Below are 19,811 nucleotides of genomic sequence, written 5' to 3' on the forward strand. Positions count from 1 at the left end.
AATTTTTGTCTGAAAATGGTTGATACCATAATGTTCTGTGGTATTTTATTTTATAATGCCTCTTCTGAATTAAGAATTGAAGTGCATAAAACAGGCTTAATTATTTTCGTAAAGAATCTGTAATAAGAGCCTTTTTCCAACAGGTGCTACTCTTTTTCACCAGTGCGATTTCAGATAAATATCTCCACACTCCAGCTGTGGAGTCGTTTGCCGAACATTAATCCCAGGTTACTGAGTAACAAAAATTTAAATCTCATCAGAATTCTTTGATTGAGACCCGAATATTGGCCAACTGAGCTGGTTCAAGGCAAACACATCAGAAATTCCCCGAGAAATTGTACATGCACTCCCCGACTTACGAAAAGGTTTATTTAGTTTATTGTCACGTGTACCGAGGTACAGTGAAAAGCTATCCAGTCAAAGAAAATACCATACATGATTGCAATTCAGCCGTCCACAGTGTACAGACACAGGATAAAGGGATTAACGTTTAGTGCAAGATAACGTCCAGTAAAGTCCCATGAGAGATAGTCCGAGGGTCTCCCATGAGGTAGATGGGAGGACAGGCTCGCTCTCTAGTTGTTGACAGGATGGTTCAGGTGCCTGATAACAGCTAGGAAGAAACTGTCCCTGAATCTGGAGCTATGTGGGAAGAAACCCACATGGTCACAGCAATAACGTGCAAACTCCACACAGACAGCACCCGAGGTCAGGATTGAACTCGGGTTGCTGGAGCTGTTAAGTGGCAGCTCTACAAGTTGCAAAAGGTTGTGTCCCACTGCCTGACCCAAAACATCACCCATTCTTTTTCTACAGAGATGCTGCCTGATCCGCTGAGTTACTCCAGCACTCTGTGTCTATCTTTGGTATAAACCAGCATCTGCAGTGCTTCGTTTTTACACTTTGTGTCCTTTTGTGTATTAACCAACATCTACAATTCCTTGTTTCTACTGGATGTGATTCCGGATGCTTCACGTTGTTGTGTGTAGGGACTCCCAAATGAAACGTGTGTTTGTGTATTTGTACAGATGCTGAGGTCTTGTCTCCGATTTATTCAACCTGTGAGTGGCGGTACGAGACTTGTGCCAACCCTTGTGTCAGAACCTGCAGAGATCCTACAGGCAACGGCTGTCAAGATTTACCAAGGTAAATGTGAACACATCCAGCAACATTAAATCTCCACTGCCCTTCTGCACGGCCTGATGAATGAAGATGCAATATTTCTCAAACCATTATCAGAACCTTTTTACCCCAGGTTGGAAATGTTAAGGGTTAGAGGGGAGGTGAGAGGGGCAAAGTTTCAAGGAGATGTACGGGGCAATTTTTTTTACACAGAGGTTAAAAGTGAGTGCCTGGTACACACTGCCGGGAGTGGTGGTGGAGGTAGAATAGATAGTGGCACTTAAAGAGACATTTACATGGATATGGATCATATACAGGCAGAGGAGATTAGTTTAACCTGGCATCATGTTTAGCTTTGTGGGCTGAAAGATCTGTTCCTATGTTGTACTGTTCTATGGAGACACGGGTATCTGCAGATGCTGTAATGTTGAGCAAAACACAAGGTGCTCAATGGTTCAGGCGGCATCTTTGGAAGGAATGGACAGATGGCATTCCTGAAGAAGTGTCCCGACCCGAAACGTCACCTGTCCAACTCCCTCCTTAGATGCTACCTGTCCTGCTGAATTACTCCAGCACTTTATGTTCTGCTGCACTGCTCTCTATTCCATGAAGCAGTTTATGAATGAAAGATTGATTTTATTCTTTAACAACAAATACTTAAAAAAAAAAAATAGCTTGAGGTTTACGACTAGGTTTATAAAAGGGGTTGCCAGCCTGTGATGAAGTGTGATATGAGAGGGAGGGTTAGATGCAAGTAGACCGTAAACTTAAATGATCTGTGTGCTGCTGTAGTCCACTGATTTAGAGGGAGTGGCATCAATAATTGTCAACACTTTTATCTCCAGGTTGTAAACATGGGTTTAACGTTCTGACCAAGTGCATCTGCTAATTATACATGGTGTTCCCCTGCAAGAGATAGAAAACACACCTGCTAGTACTTTGACTATTCTGCCATACTATTAGCTGATGATATTAGTTAACTCTTCATTCCTTTTGCCTCACACTTTCTCATCGTATAGTTTAGTTTAATTTGTTATTGTCTCGCGTACCGAGGTGCAGTGAAACGTTTTTGTTTGCGTGCTATCCAATCAGCGAAAAGTCTATGCACGATTACAATCAAGCCGTGCACAGATACAGGATCAAGGGAATAATGTTTAGACTTAAGAATTTAGAGATACAGGGTTGGAAACAGGCCCTTTGGCCCACGGAGTCCGCGCCGACCAGCGACCACTAGCACTATCCTACACGGACAATTTACACTTTTACTGAAGCAAATGAACCTACAAACACAGTGGGAGGAAATGTGAGGAAACCCATATGGTCACAGGGAGAATATGCAAACTCCACGCACAGACAGAGCATCAGAGGTGAGGATCGAACCCGGGTCTCTGTGCCACTGTGCCGCCCTTGGTAAACAAAATTATATTCCTGCTTTTTCTATTCTATTAAAAATGCTGGAATAACTGAGTAGGTCAGTCACAACATCCATGCTGAACATGATGCCATGTTAAGCTAATCAACGATGCCTAAATAATGTTTAGACTTTAGAGATACAATACGAAAGCAGGCCCCTGCGGCCCACCGAGTCTATACCGACCAGCGATCCCCGTACACTAGCACTATCCGACACAGCGGCAATTTACAATTTTACTGAAGCCAATTAACCTACAAACCTATACATCTATTGATTAGTGACTATCTTTGGGGTGTGGGAGGAAACCGGAGAAAACCCATGTGGTCACAGGGAAAACATGCAAACTCCATACAGACAGCACCCACGGTCAGGATTGAACCCGAGTATCTGGCGCAGTAAGGCACAGCTCCACCATTGTGCTGCCCTCATGCAGACTCTCGCTTATGTAAACCATTTTGTACTCAGAACCTCGAGCAATCAAGGCTGTTTATAATTTCCACAACACTGTCCATTCACTCATGTTTACATTGGAAACAAGCCGGCAATGGCGGTGGTGCTTACCCAGATGGCCGTGGGCTGCAGAAAGTGCCCTGGAAACAGACGGACACCATTGAGACAGCTGATACTCCCAGTGATGGACACAGTCGATGATTCTGACTCGCGTAAAATACGACTAACGTAAGGGTCCACAGAAAGTTACCTTTATTTAAGTCAGAGGGCGCCTGCAACGGGTAAAGCTACAGATGCAAAGCCTTTCTGAATTTTCATACACTGTTAATGTCACTGAACGGCTACCCAATAAACAAAATAATATTCCTGCTTTCTCCATTCTATCACAAAAAAAAATCTATCAACATTAATCTCTGTGTGAGGTCTGATCTTCAACATATCAAAAAATGATACACAAATCCGCAGGCATGCAATGCATGCATCTGCTATGTCTAAGAATTTAAGGATAAGTTTTTTTTTCAGAGGCAGAGCCGTGATCTAAATACATCTGTGCACATTCACAGGATTTCATTCTCGTATCACTATTTCTTTGGCTATTCTGGGCTCGCACTAAGTAATGTAAGCTTTTGACAACTGACTGATCATTTTAGCTTTTAATATCCTCAGCATGTGTCCCTTGCATTTCATGTCAAAAGTCACTCCATTTTTATTCTGAAAAATAAAATAAGTTGCTTTATACAATTTAGGTGATTTATGTAAAGTTCTGTACGAATCGCAAACAGATAACTATTTTCATCATATGAATTTCTTCCTGGTTTCACCCACCGAGTGGATTTTTGCAGATGCATTGGTCCAGGCTGGTGTTCAATTTCCAGAGAGTAAGCAGCCTCCACTGTGAATCCACAACTGTTCATCAATTAACATTGCTTGTACGCGAGTCTGGAGAGTGTGTTTTAGTTAGATAGACGACACAGTGTTTTAGTTAGTTAGACGGACACACACGGAGAGGGACAGACACAGAGGGACACACACAGGTGGAGAGAGGGACAGATGCAGACAGAGAGGGGCAGACACAGGCGGAGAGAGAGAGACAAAGAGAGGCAGACACAGATGGAGAGAGAGACAGATGCGGACGGAGAGAGGGTCGGACGCAGACAGAGGGACAGATGCAGACGGAGGGAGAGACAGATGCAGACGGAAAGAGAGACAGATACAGATGGAGAGCCGGGACGGACGCAGACGGAGAGGGACACAGACGGAAAGGGACAGAAGGAGAGAGAGAGATGCAGAGGGAGAGAGAGACACAGACGGAAAGAGACAGATGCAGACACAGTGAGAGACAGACAGAGCGAGACAGACGCAGATGGAGAGACTGACGGAGAGGGGTGGACAGTGGGAGGGATGGAGAGAGAGGGAGACGGACAGACGAACAGACAGCCAGCTTGGCCTATGCTGTCTACAGCCTAAATCTACAAACGTCCTGTTCATAAACTAATTCAGCAACCCCTTCTTCTTCTCTCTCCTGCCCGCCAGCTCCTACTCTCTCCCCCTCTCTTGCCAGTGCTCCACCAATCGCATCAACTTTCTGTTTTTTTTCCCTCTGCCTCAGAGACTCGGAGGTGGAATTCCCACCAAGGATGTTGGGTTTTATCTGGTCCTTTTACTGAAAGCTTTGTTATAAATGGTCCTATTTGCTTTTACTACCACTTTAGGGTGACACAGTGGCACAGCGTGTAGAGCTGCTGCCTCACAGCACCAGAGATCCAGGTTCGATCCTGACCTTGGGTGCTCTCTGTCTGTGGAGATTCCTCCGGGTGCTCCGGTTTCTTCCCACATCCCAAAGACGTGCGGGCCTATATATATGACCTGGATCTCGGAGCCTGAAACACAATAACTTGAATCTTCCAACGATTCAAAGCTTAAGTGGTGGGAATAAATCTCTACCTATGACAAATGTGTAGATCATTAAAAGGCAGAGATCTAGGAGTGCCCATTACAGATCAAAAGTAATATGTTCCAAAATAACTTTACACCCAGGGTAGAAATGTCAAATACTAGAGGGCATGGCATTGGAAACATAGAAACATAGAAAATTGGTGCAGGCGGAGGCCATTCGGCCATTCATTGTGATCATGGCTGATCGTCCACAATCAATAACCCGTGCCTGCCTTCTCCCCATATCCCTTGATTCCACTAGCCCATAGAGCTCTATCTAACTCTCTTAAGGTGAGAGGGCCAAAGTTTAAAGGATATGTGTGGGGAAAGTTGTTTTTTTTTAACACAGAGGGTGGTGGGTGCTTGGAATGCACTGCAGGGGGTGATGGTGGGAGGCAGATTCAATTTTGGTTAAGAAGTTGGTTAAAGAATAAAATGGTTAGATGAACAAAACAATGCCCTTTCCTTACTGCTTTTACCCTTGATATCTATGTAATAGGAATCTAACTGAGGAATAGATAGGGTTAATGTTCGGTCTTTTACCCAGAGTAAGGGAATCGAGAACCAGAGAACATGGGTTTAAGATGAGGGAGAAAAGATTTAATGGGGAAACAGTGGCAACTTCTTTATACAAAGGGTGGTAGGCATATGGAATGAGCTGCTGGAGGAGGTAGTTGAGGCAGGGACTATTGTAACATTTCAGAAACATTTGGACAGGTACATGGATAGGACTGGATAAGGGGTAGGCCATTTAGAACAGAGTTGAGGAAAAACTTTTTTAGTCAGAGAGTTGTGAATCTATGGAATTCTCTGCCTCAGAGGGCAGTGGAGGCCAATACTCTGAATACATTCAAGAGAAAGCTAGATAGAGCTCTTAAGGATAGCGGAGTCAGGGGGTATGGGGAGAAGGCAGGAACGGGGTACTGATTGAGAATGATCAGCCATGATCACATTGAATGGCGGTGCTGGCTCGAAGGGCCGAATGGCCTTCTCCTGCACCTATTTTCTATTGTCTATTGACTGGTTTCGAGGGATATGGGTCAAACGCAGGCAGTTGGGACTAGTGTAGATGGGGCGTGTTGGTCGGCATGGGCCAGTTGGGCCGAAGGGCCTGTTCCCACGCTGTATCACTCTATTTCTCTAGGTCCTGGGGCATCAATGACAATTGCAGATGTATCACAGATTTAACGTTTTATTTTACTCCTCAGTGTGGAAGGCTGTATGCCTCGTTGTATGATGGACATGCTGTTTGATGAAGATACGCAGAGATGCGTGCATCCACAGGACTGTAAGTGATCGCCTGATTTTTTAAACTTTCCTGTACAAACTGAAAGTTGAATATAGCCAATTAAGCTCACCCGTGGCAAAATGGAAGTAACTCAGGCTTTGAAAATCAATCTCAGAGTTAAACACAAAGAACAAGCAATTCTGTAAACAGTATTCAGAAGAGGAAGAAGTCTTGCTGAAAAAGTGAGACAAAGTGCTGGAGTACCACGTGTGACTCCAAAGACATGCGATTTTACTTGGTACTGGCCCTCTGTAAATTGCCTCCGTGTGTATGGCGTGGACGAGAAAGTGGGATAACATGGAACAAGTGTGCAGGCAATCAGTGGTCGGCATGGATAGTGGGCCTGTTTACACAAAAGGAAACGTCACCTATTCATGTTCTCCAGGGACATTGTATCACTAAACTAAGCTAAGCGGTCCAGGCAGCATCCCTGGAGAACATGGATAGGCAACATATCGGGTTGGAACCCTTCTTCAGACTGATCAGAGATTACTTCTCTTCCAGTTTTTTTTGGTTTTTTTTGAAACATAGAAAATAGGTGCAGGAGTAGGCCATTCGGCCCTTCGAGCCTGCACCGCCATTCAATATGATCATGGCTGATCATCCAACTCAGTATCCCGTACCTGCCTTCTCTCCATACCCCCTGATCCCTTTAGCCACAAGGGCCACATCTAACTCCCTCTTAAATATAGCCAATGAACTGGCATCAACTACCTTCTGTGGCAGAGAATTCCACAGATTCACCACTCTCTGTGTGAAAAAAAACTTTCTCATCTCGGTCCTAAAAGACTTCCCCCTTATCCTTAAACTGTGACCCCTTGTTCTGGACTTCCCCAACATCGGGAATAATCTTCCTGCATCTAGCCTGTCCAACCGCTTAAGAATTTTGTAAGTTTCTATAAGATCCCCCCTCAATCTTCTAAATTCCAGCGAGTACAAGCCGAGCCTATCCAGTCTTTCTTCATATGAAAGTCCTGCCATCCCAGGAATCAATCTGGTGAACCTTCTCTGTACTCCCTCTATGGCAAGAATGTCTTTCCTCAGATTAGGAAACCAAAACTGTACGCAATACTCCAGGTGTGGTCTCACCAATGCCCTGTACAACTGAAACAGAACCTCCCTGCTCCTATACTCAAATCCCCTCGCTATGAATGCCAACATACCATTCGCTTTCTTCACTGCCTGCTGCACCTGCATGCCTACTTTCAATGACTGGTGTACCACGACACCCAGGTCTCGTTGCATCTCCCCTTCTCCTAATCGGCCACCATTCAGATAATAGTCTGCTTTCCTGTTCTTGTATAACAGTATAACAGAGCTTTATTTGTCGTTCAGTACCGAAGTACCGAACGAAACTACATAGCAGTCATAAGAAAAAAAAAAGAACACAAGACACATAACCCCAACACAAACGTCCATCACAGTGACTCCAAACACCCCCTCACTGTGATGGAGGCAACAAAACTTCCACTCTCTTCCCCACGCCCACGGACAGACAGCTCGTCCCCGACCGACCCGGACAGTCCCCGCACCGGGCACTGAAACGTCTCGCGGCCGAACCGGGCGATGAAAGGCCCGCGACCAAGCCTTGCGCAGCTAAGTCCCGTGGTCGAGCCGCACCGGGCGATGTCAAGTCCGCAGCCGAGCCGCACCAGCGATGAAAAGCCCCTCAGCCGAGCTGCACCGGGCGATGTTAAGCCCCGCGGCCGAGCCGCACCGGGCGATGTTAAGTCCCGCAGCCGAGCTGCACCAGCGGTGAAAAGTCCCGCAGCCGAGCTGCACCGGGCGATGTTAAGCCCCGCAGCCGAGCTGCACCGGGCGATGTTAAGCCCCGCAGCCGAGCTGCACCGGGCACTGTTAAGTCCAGCGGCCAAGCCGCACCGGGATGTAAAGTCCAGCGGCCAAGCCGCACCGGGATGTAAAGTCCAGCGGCCAAGCCACAGCGGGCGATGTTAGGCCCCGCAGCCGAGCCGCACCCCGCGCCGTGAGGAAGAGAAAAGTCCGTCCCCCCCACCCACACCCCCACCCCCTCCCACACATACACAACCAAAAAAAAATATATAAAAACCATCCCAACACCGACACACAACAAAAAAAGGGAAAAAAAAGACGGACAGACTGCTAGTCAGCCGCTGCCGTTAGGCGCCGCCACCTCACATTTATCCACATTATACTGCATCTGCCATGCATTTGCCCACTCACCTAACCTATCCAAGTCACGTTGCAGCCTCCTAGCATCATCCTCACAGCTAACACGGCCCCCCAGCTTCGTGTCATCCGCAAACTTGGAGATGTTGCATTCAATTCCCTCGTCCAAATCATTAATATATATTGTAAATAGCTGGGGTCCCAGCACTGAGCCTTGCGGTACCCCACTAGTCACTGCCTGCCATTCTGAAAAGGACCCGTTTATTCCTACTCTTTGCTTCCTGTCTGCCAGCCAGTTCTCTATCCACATCAATACTGAACCCACAATACCGTGTGCTTTAAGTTTGCATACTAATAATAATAATAATAATAATATTCATTTATTGTCATTGCAACGAGTACAACGAAATTAAAAAACAGCCAATCCTGACGGTGCGTACAAACATATATGCAATAAATGCAAAAACAAATAAATACATAAATACAATTAAATTAAGTACAAGATTTTTTAACGGTGTTGCCTAGTGCACAGGTAGTGTTCAGTTCTCGTATGGCCCTGGGGTAAAAACTGTTCTTAAGTCTGTTTGTTCGGGATTTGATTGACCTGAAACGTCGACCAGAGGGCAGATGAACAAACAGACGGTGGCCGGGGTGGGATGGATCTTTTATTATTTTGCCTGCTCTACTGAGGCAGCGCAGGCTGAACAGGTGCTCCAGGGAGGGCAGTGAGCAGCCGGTGATTTTCTGGGCCGTCGTGATGACCCTCTGAAGGGCCTTCCTGTCCTTTTCTGAGCAGCTGGCATACCATGTGGTTATACAGTATGCCAGCACACTCTCGATGGAGCAGCGATAGAAGGACAACATGAGCTTCTCCTGCAGGTTGGTTTTCCTGAGGATCCTCAGGAAGTGGAGTCTCTGCTGTGCCTTCTTTACTGTGGTGATGGTGTTGGTAGACCAGGTGAGATCCTCTGCGATGTGCGTACCCAGGAACCTGAAAGCTGGTACCCTTTCCACGCAGACCCCATTGATGTAGAGTGGGTCGTAATCTCCACTGGTTTTTCTAAAGTCAATTATAAGTTCCTTTGTTTTGGAGGAGTTCAGGACCAGATTGTTCACTGAACACCATGCTGCCAGCCTTTGGATTTCATCCCTATAGGCTGTCTCATCTCCTTCTGAGATAAGTCCAACCACAGTCGTGTCATCCGCGAACTTGATGATGGTGTTGGTGGGATGGGTGGGGGCGCAGTCGTGAGTGTAGAGGGAGTAAAGGATGGGGCTCAACACACAGCCCTGTGGTGAGCCGGTGCTCAGTGTAATGGTGGAGGAGAGGTGAGGGCCTATTTTGACTGTCTGGGGGCGGTTGGTCAGGAAGTCCTTGATCCATTTGCAGATGGTTAGGGAAAATCCAAGGTCGGAAAGTTTGGTGACCAGTCTGCTCGGGATGACCGTGTTAAAGGCAGAGCTGAAGTCGAGAAAGAGCATCCTCACATAGCTCCCCTGGTGTTCAAGGTGGGTCAGTGCAGTGTGAAGAGCAGTGTCGATGGCATCCCCTGTAGACCTATTTGCTCTGTAGGCAAACTGGTATGGGTCGAAGGTGGGTGGGAGGCTGGCTTTGATGTGCTGCAGGACCAGTCTCTCGAAGCACTTTGTGATGACCGGTGTGAGTGCTACCGGACGGTAGTCGTTAAGACCGCTGATGACAGGCTTTTTCGGCAGTGGGATGATTATGGCGGACTTCAGGCAGGGAGGGATGGTGGATTTTAAAAGGGACAGGTTGAAGATTTTTGTGAAGACCTCAGATAATTGGTCTGCACATTCCCTCAGCACTCTGCCCGTCACACCATCGGGGCCTGCAGCTTTCCTGGGATTCACTGCTCTGAGCACTCGCTTAACGTCATACTCCTGCACAGTGAAGGTGTTGCTCTCAGGTGCTGGAGAGGGTGTAATGTCTGCCACTGTAGCTTTCACCTCGAAACGAGCAAAGAAACAGTTAAGTTCCTCAGCCAACGAGGCGTCGCCGTCGGCAGTCGTGCGGTTGCTGGTCTTGTAATTGGTGATGTGCTGGATGCCTTGCCATACCCGCCGTGGGTCATTGTTGGAAAAGTGGTCCTCAATCTTCCTCTTGTAGGACGCTTTGGCATCCTTGATGCCTCTCTTCAGGTTGGTTCTAGCAGCACTGTATAGAGCTCTGTCACTAGACCTGAAGGCGGTGTTACGGTCCTTGAGGAGAGACCTGACATCCTTTGTCATCCAGGGTTTTTGATTGGGGTACAACCGGATGCGTTTGTCGACGGTGACATTGTCAACGCAGTTTTTGATGTAGCAAAGTACAGTTGATGTGTACTCCTCCAAGTCCTGATCCTCAAAAATATCCCAGTTGGTCTCTTATGTGGGACCTTGCAGAAAGCATTCTGGAAGTCCAGATGTAACACATCCACTGGTTCTCCCTTATCCACTCTACTAGTTACATCCTCGAAAAATTCTATAAGATTCGTCAGACATGATTTACCTTTCATAAATCCATGCTGACTTTGTCCAATGATTTCACCACTTTCCAAATGTGCTGCTATCCCATCTTTAATAACTGACTCTAGCATTTCCCCCACTACCGATGTTAGACTAACTGGTCTGTAATTCCCCGTTTTCTCTCTCCCTCCATTTTTGAAAAGTGGGGTTACATTAGCTACCCTCCAATCCTCAGGAACTACTCCAGGTTCTCCCCCTTACCCAACCACAACCAGTCTGAAGAAGGGTCCTGACCTGAAACGTCACCTATCCATGTTCTCCGGAGATGGTGCCTCACCCTCTGAGTTACTCCAGCACTTTGTATCTCCGCAAAGGCTCGGTGACCATTTCATTGAACGCTTGTGCTTGATCTGCCAAGGCTTACTGGATCTCCCGACTGCTAACTCTTTTCACTCTCTTCCCCCACTCCTATACTGACCATTCTGTCCTAGACCTCCTCCATTGCCAGAGTGAGGCCACATGCAAACTGGAGGAGCAGTAGCTCACATTCCACTTGCGTAGCCTACAACCCAACAGTGTCAACATTGAATCCCCAATTTTAGGTAACCTCTAACAACCTCACCCCATCTACACCAGTCCTGCCTGCCTGCCTTTGGCCCATATCCCTCTAAACCTTTCCTATCCACGTACCGCATTAGAATGAAACCCTCAAAGGTGGGGAGGATAAAGATGAACATCTGATAACAAGAGATAATGTATTGATGTATTATAAAATTTGCTGCCTCATCCATCCAAAGTTATTGATTTCGCTTTTGCATTCAACTGTTGTTTTGCATGCACTGTGAATGGCTCGATTGTAATCATGTCTTTCCGCTGACTGGTTTGCATGCGACAAAGCTTTTCACTGTACCTCGGTACACGTGACAATAAAATAAGCTAACTGAAGTGAACAATTGAAGAGCTAGAAGTCAGGTGTTAACGTCTATTTATTTCTCATTTCTTCAACTAGGCATCAGGCCAGCCCTTTATATTCAACCTTCCAAACCCACGCCAGCATTGCCCGGAGCGTCCACTACTCCAGCCTTTAATGCTTCAGTCCAGCCACTGACTTCCATTACAGTGGTTGAATTAGGCCAAGCCGCCAGCTCCCCGACAACTACAAGTACCACAAGGGTCTCTGTTCCCACGTCAACAGTAAAGACTCCTCTGGTAACCCAGCTGGCGACAGGCGCCTCGGTTTTGACCGCAGGCACGTCTTCAGCCCCAGCCTTGATGGAGACGGACACGCCTGCACCAGAGACCACATCACGGACAACACTCACCACGGAACATGCTTTAGTTCCAACCACAACACCGTATATGTCACCCACTTCTCCACTAGGCGTTTCAGCGAGAATATTAACCGCAAAATCAACGCCCGTGCTTGAAATGTCGACGCCACTGGAAGCCACAAAACCAACCCAGTTACTAACCGAGCCACATTTGCCGTCCGCGTCCATTGAACCCCAACGCACTGTCACCACCAGCACAGGGGCAACATTGCCAACAGCACGGCGGCCCACCACAGCCTGGGCAATCCCATCGCCGACCCAACCGTCGCCGGAGAAGACCACCCACTCCACTCTTGCAGCAGAGACAACGTCGACCACTCAAACTACCCCAGCTCCTCAAACTTCAGAGATAACAGCGACCCCCAAAGAATTGCAGCCAACTGTTCCCCCCACGCTCGGCACGACGGCCACAATGTCCACCAGTCCCCACTTCACGGTGTACCCTTGGTCCACTGGAGCGGGCTCCTTGACCACAGAGAAGACCACATGGTCATCGACTCACGGAGCCTTCGAATTGTCAGCGACCACAGTAGAGACCTTCCATCCACCGACTGAAGAATTGACAACGCCTTCAACTATTTTGACAACAGAAACATATAAAACCACCAGCACCACACCAAGTGCGAGTGAGCGGACCATAACTCTACCTCTGAGCACAATAATACACCCAACAACAACTCCGCCGGCGACCGATCTAGGTTCAACTACATGGAGGACCACTTCAAAGGAGGTTTCCCCCACATCAACGACCACGTTGCATTCAACAACATCCACTGCAGAAACCACAGCTCTCGAAACATCAATGCCCGTGTCGTTTCCAAACATGACAACCGCGTGGTATCTGGAGCATTCCTACCCATCGCCGTCTACCAAACGTCCAGAAAGTGGTCCAACTGTGGAAAGTTTCAAGACGACTTCAACTCTACAGAGCACAGAACTGACGGCCAGTTCGACAGCAGAACCATACTCGCTTGGTACCTCCATCTCACCTCAACCGACCTCCACAATGAGATTCACCACTACACATACAACCACCCAGTTCGAAACTTCATCCATGCAACCATTGATAACGTCCACCACCTCCATCCCGACTTCCATCCCACTTGTGCCTCTTCCAACGTCAACACTTAAAACAACCACTGCGACTGTGACCACCCAACTCGGAGCAACCACGGTCTCGCCTAGGTCGCTTGCAGGTACTTCAGCTGGATCCTCCACTGTTGCTGCAGGGGTCACGACTGAAACAACAGAAGCCGCGCATGTGGTGATAAATGCAACCGTAACTGTCTTTTCACTTTCCACAGCGACGCCACCAACCCCAGCCCCCAGAACCTCCACTGCAAGCGTGACCACTCCGCCGTTAGATATCGGTGGGACTAGCCCTACGACGGTCTGGTATAAAACACCATTAGCGACAGAGACACCGGCAGTATCAGTGCATGAAGCGTCTGCTACATCAGAGCGAGTTAGCAAGACAACTGCAGCGCCTGTTACATCTACAAGACCTGCTACTGAAACCGAGAAAGATGTTGGAAAAACAGCACCATCTCCACGACTGCCGAGTACTGTAGAAACGGTGTCTGTGGGGTTGAATGGAACTCTTCCCACTACGTCAAAAGTAACTTCGGTTAAGTATGGACCTTCATCAACTACCTCGGAATCACTACCGTACACCTTATCCAATGTCACCTCATTGACAGTTACTTCTGCTGGTGTATTGGAATCAGCCGCTGGCCCATCAGTGTTCACACCAACTGTACACCAGACCTCCACAGGTCTGACCGTCGCACCAACCAGTCATTGCACAGTAAGTAAAATATCAGTGAATCTCTAATCTTCACGAAAGACGCAAGGAAGTGCAGATGCTGGAATCTTGAGTGAGAAACTTCAGCCAAGGTTTTGTCAACGGAAGAACTTGGGGCAACACAGTGGCATGGTGGGTAGAGCCGCTGCCTCTCAGCGCCAGAGACCTGGGTTTGGTCATGACCTCGGGTGCTATCTGTGTGTGGAGTTTGCATGTTCTCCCTGTGACCAAATGGGCTTCCTCCCGCATCCCAAAGACATACAGGTTTATAGGTTAACCAGCATCTGTGAACGGTGGTCACATCCTTGTATCCCTCTCGTTATCACACCTTCCCCAGCTAACAATGGGCCATTACGGGCTACACTCTACCTTAGGTCATCTGTTGCTGGCCCTGATTTGGTCTGGCCCTTTCTCGCCTCCAGTTTATTCCCCCTCCCCCCCTCCCCCCACTTCTACTCTCAGTCTGAAGAAAGGTTCCGACCCGAAACATCACCTTTTCTCCGGAGATTCTGCCTGACCTGCTGAGTTACTCCAGTACTTTGTGTCTGTTTTCGATGTGAACCAGCATCTGCAGTTCCTTCCCACACCTAATGTGTAGGGAATGGGTGAGAAAGTGGGATAACATAGAAATAGCCTGAATAGGAGATTGATGGTTGGCATCGACCAGGTGGGCCGAATAGGTGTGCTGTATCTCTAACTTCAAATGGCCGCATTAATATTACTTTCCATGCATCATAATCTGCTAGCTTTCAAATATTTGATGCTTGATAAGGGACTGGTCAGACAGTATTTGGGGTATTGTGAGAAGGTTTGGTTCCCATATGAGGAAGGATGTGCTGGTGTTGGAGAGGTTGCGGAGGAGGTTTATGAGAATGATCCCAAGGATGATTGAGTTAACATAAGGTGAGCGTTTGACAGCACTGGGCCTGTACTCAGTGGAGTTTAAAAGAATGAGGTGGGGGGGACCTCATTGAAACTTACAGACTAGTGAACGGCCTGGATAGAGTGGAGAGGATGTTTCCACTAGTGGGAAAGTCGAGGACCAGAGGCCATACCCTCAGAATAAAAGGACGTACCTTCAGAAAGGAGATGAGGAGGGATTTTTTTAGTCAGAGGTTGGTGAATCTGTGGAATTCATTGCCACAGAAGGCTGTGGAGGTAATGGGTATTTTTAAGGTGGAGATTGACAAATTCTGGATTAGTACGGGTGTCAAGGGTTGTGGAGAGAAGGCAGGAGAATGGGGTTGAGAGGGAAAGATAGACCAGATTGAAGGGCGGTGTAGCCTTGATGCCCTAATTCTGCCCCGATAACTTATGAAGTTATGTTTTGCAGGTCCCATTTCCGCAGGATGTGGATGAATGCGTGACACAGATCTGTGTGGAAGGGCAAGTCATGCAAATCAATCGATCACATCATTGCCCCCAGTTCGTCATTCCACCGAGCTGCGAGTTCCGTGGTTTTGCCGTGCAGGTGAACACCGACAAGTGTTGTCCGCAGTGGGAATGTCCATGTAAGATATTTGGCTTTGTGCCCCTGTTGTACATTGAAATGGTTATGATTTCACAAGAACTGACTTTGTTGGCGCCTGGCTGTAGCTTCTCAGAGTCTATAATAATTTGTCCTAGTACTTCTCTTCTCTCCTTATCTCATGGCCTTTTGTCTCCTTTTCATCTCTGGCCATTGTACACCCATCTATAATCAAAACCCACCTCGCCTCTATCCACCTATCGTTTAAGGACACCAAGTGCTGGAGTACCTCAGCGAGTCAGGCAGCATCCCTGGAGAACATGGATAGACAACTTTTTGGCCAGTATACTTCCTCAGACTGACCCAAAATGTCACCTATCCATGTTCTCCAGAGATGTTGCCTGAAACACGTAGTTACTCCAGCACTTTGTGTCCTTTTGTGTAAACCAGCATCTGCAGTTTCTTGTTTCTCCACCAATCATTTTCCAGGCTTGGTCCTGGCCTTCCAGCTTTCTCTCCCCGCCCCCCACTGCAATAAACCAGAACAGTCCTGACCCAAAACATTACCTACTATGTAGTTCAGAATGTGCAGAATGTGCAAACTCCACACAGACAACATCCAAAGTCAGGATCGAACCGGAGTCTCTGGCTCCGGTGGGGCAGCAACTCCACTGCTGTGTCACTGTGTCACTATTTATTGCATAAAAACTGAACTCAAAATATATTAAGGCTTTATTAATCTTTTGAAGCTCACCGCTATGTTAAACATAAATCATTGAAATGGAAGGAAGAGCTTACTTTACTTGCACTTCTATGCTTATGATTTCTGAGGAGAAAGCAATTGAATGATAAGATGAATAAAAATTTCCATCCACTTACTTATATTGTAAGCTTCGTAAAATAAATTTCTCCACGCTGCTCACAAAGGAATGAAACAGAAACGAAAACCTAAAGTTCCTCAGTTAGTTTTTGTAGTAAAAAAGACTATTTGGAAATGCACCAAATTACTTGGCAAAGTATAAAATAAACAGAAGCTATGAGGAGACTGTAATAATTGTCCCATTCAGACCACCTGGCAGTCAAGGGCCTCTGACTCATATTAATTTGATGATTGATATTTAAACTTTTGTTGAGCATTGAACAATGAATGTAAATGTCCTGATCTTTTAGTTTAGTTTAGCGATAGAGCATGGAAACAGGCCCTATGGCCCACTGAATCCATGCCGTCCAGCAATCACCTGCACACTAGTTCTATGTTATCCCACTTTCGCATCCTGCACACTGGGGCCAATTTACAGAGGTCTCTTAACCTGCTATTTTGCAAGGGTGTGGGAGGAAACCGGAAGAAACCCACGCAATTGCAGGGAGAACATGCAAACTCCACACAGCACCTGAGCTCAGGATCGAACCCAGGTCTCTGGTGCTGTGAGGCAGCAACTGGGTGGACAGTTGGCGCTCAGGGGGTGGCACAGTGGCGCAGCAGTACAGTTGATGCCTTATGATGTCTTGTAAACCAATTACTGCAACTCCTTGTGCCCTTTTGTGTGGGCAAGCATCTGCAGTTCCTTACAATACAATATATCTTTATTGTCATTGTACAGGGGTACAACGAGATTGGGAATGCAACTTCCATTCGGTGCAATACATTAATTAGCTAATCAGTATTAATTTAAACAACCCAATGAAACAAATTAGAACAGTTTTAAAACAGAATAAAATGCAAGTAGGTCTGTGCCGGATCACTGTGCGATGTGACCATCCGGCTCAGCAGGACCGGTTCATAGCAGCTATGGCCCTGGGGATGAAGCTGTTCCTGAGTCTGGAGGTGCGGGCGTAGAAGGCCTTGTAGCGTCTGCCCGATGGTAAAAGTTCGAACAGACTGTTGAATGGGTGTGAAGAGTCTTTGTGGATGCTGGTGGCTTTTCTGAGGCATCGTGTGTTGTAGATGCCCTCCAAGGCTGGTAGCTGTGTTCCGATAGTCCTCTGAGCTCTATGGACTACCCGCTGAAGAGCTTTCCTCTCTGTTCCTTGTCTCTACTACTGATATAGTCATGGAGTCATACAACGTGGAATCAGGCCCTTCGGCCCAACTTGTCCACACCGACCAACATGCCCCAGCTACACTAGTCCCACCTGCTTGCATTTCGCTCATATCCATCTAAACCTATTCTATCGATGTACCTGTCTAAATGTTTCTTAAACGTTGTGATAGTACCTGCCTCAAATACCTCCTCTGGCCGCTGGTTCCATACATCCACCACCCTTTGTGTTTAAAAAAATAGTTGTCCTTCAAGTTCCCGGTAAATCTTTCCCCCCTCACCTTGAACCTTTGTCCTTTGGTTCTCGATTCTCCTACTCTGGGTAAACGACCCAGTGCCTTTGCCCTGTCTATTCCTCTAATGATCTTATTCACCTTTATTAGATCACCCCCTCTTCCTCCTGCACTCCAAGGAATAAAATCCTAGCCTGCCCAACCTCTCCTGTACATCTTCTCTGCACCTTTTCCTTCTTTCAAGGGCCCACAAGCCTTGACCCATAACCCTCTAAACCCATCCTATCCATGTACCCGTCCAATTGTCTCTGAATGTAAGAGGATGTCGAGTTCCAATGTTCTCCTTTGAAGCTCAGTTTACAGATCTTTGGAAAGCAGTTTAAATTACAATGTGAGCCATCTAACTTTTGCAGGTCGATGTTCCATTCTTGCCAATCTGCACATCATTACTTCTGATGGATACGGCTTTGGCATTTCTAGAGCAGCCTCATACATTATTGCTTCAACAGCAAATGAGACTATTACCGTAGGAATCAGCAAATGTCTTAACAACCAGATGGTAAGTGTTCACGATAATATAAACCCTTGAGATTCCATGTCACTTCGCAACGTAGAGTACAAGGTTGCCTGAACTGCTACATCTTTCTAATTATTAATTATCCTGCATCATTCAACACAATTATCTAACTTTTAATCAAGAGCGTTTGCAAGCCAAGTTCAATTAGATGAATTCTTCAGCATCAATTTTAACATTTCAGGGCTGTGTTACCACAATGGTATTTGTTATAAGAAATAACACAGACATGAATGTAATCCATTTGCTCTACCAGGAGGTAATTTGCAGCTGGTTCATTTTAAACTTTCTGCAATGTTATAATTTGTTTTATTATCTTCAGAACTATTGGAGACACTGGCATTCAGTCTTTTTGGCAAATAGTTCCCTATTTCTCCGGGTGGTGACACTTGCAGTAAAACATTCCCATGTACATTGGAGACTCATTTAGTCATGGAGACTTACTGTACATTGTGGAAACAGGCCCCTCGGCCCAACTTGCCCATACCGACAAACATGCCCCACCTACACTGGTCCCACCTGCCTGTCTTTGGCCCATATCCCCCTAAACCTACCCTATTCATGTACCCGTCTAAATGTTTCTTAAACATTGTGACAGTACCTTTAGTTTAGTTTAGAGATACAGCACGGAAACAAGCCCTTCAGCACACCAAGTTTGTACCGACCTGCGATCCCTGTACACGAACACTATTCTACACATTTTGGACAATTTGATAATTTTTACCAAAGCCAATTAACCTACAAACCTGCACGTCTTTGAAACGTGTGAGGAAACCAGAGCACCTGGAGAAAACCCACGCTGTCGCAGGGAGAGCATGCATACTCCATACAGACACCATCCATAGTCAGGATCGAATCTGGGTCTCTGACGCTGTAAGGCAGCAACTCTACTGCTGTGCCAATGTGCCGTCACTCATCACGTTAGAGTATACCTGTCTCAATTGCCTCCTCTGGCAGCTCATTCCATAGACCTATTATCCTTTGTGTAAAGAATATAGTTGCTCCTCAGGTTCCTATTAAATCTTTCCCCCCCCCCCCCCCCCCCCCCCCACCTTATTCCTATGTCCTCTGGTTCTCGATTTCCCCTACTCTGGGTGAAAGACTCCGCATTCACCTTATGTATTCCTCTCATGTTCTTCTACACCTCTTTAAGATCACCCCGCACCCTCCTGCTCAACCTCTCCCTATAGCTCAGATGTTTGAGTCCTGGCAAAATCCTCGTAAATATTCTCTGCACTCTTTCCAGCTTGACGACATCTATCCTATAACAGGGTGACTATAACTAAACACAATACTCTAAATGTGACCTCACCAATGTCTTGTACAAATGTTCTTTGAACATTTGAACCTTCCTTGCCCAGTAACCTAGACATTGTGTGCTAGCTGGCTTCATGACTGTGAAAAACATCAGAGCTTATCTGTAAATTACTCTCAGTCAATATCCTTGCATACTTAAGCCCAATATTCACAGGTGTTTAGAGTTTAGGGATACAGCATGGAAACAGACCCTTCAGCCCACAAGGAGGTAGTTGAGGAAGG

At 46.8% G+C, this 19,811-nt stretch overlaps 1 protein-coding gene across 1 annotated transcript in view; it reads left to right on the forward strand.

Moving 5' to 3' along the window:
• The window catches only part of otog (otogelin), a 134,314-nt gene that overhangs the window by 90,656 nt on the left and 23,847 nt on the right, over positions 1-19,811 (forward strand). The window contains exons 34-38 of the mRNA XM_078415407.1: positions 1,029-1,146; positions 6,130-6,209; positions 11,833-13,961; positions 15,292-15,469; positions 18,112-18,257. Coding sequence (XP_078271533.1) covers positions 1,029-1,146; positions 6,130-6,209; positions 11,833-13,961; positions 15,292-15,469; positions 18,112-18,257 — 2,651 coding nt within the window. The remainder of the gene's footprint in view (positions 1-1,028; positions 1,147-6,129; positions 6,210-11,832; positions 13,962-15,291; positions 15,470-18,111; positions 18,258-19,811) is intronic.

The sequence above is a fragment of the Rhinoraja longicauda genome, chromosome 18 (assembly GCF_053455715.1).
Source record: "Rhinoraja longicauda isolate Sanriku21f chromosome 18, sRhiLon1.1, whole genome shotgun sequence".
Taxonomy (NCBI): Eukaryota; Metazoa; Chordata; class Chondrichthyes; order Rajiformes; family Arhynchobatidae; genus Rhinoraja; species Rhinoraja longicauda.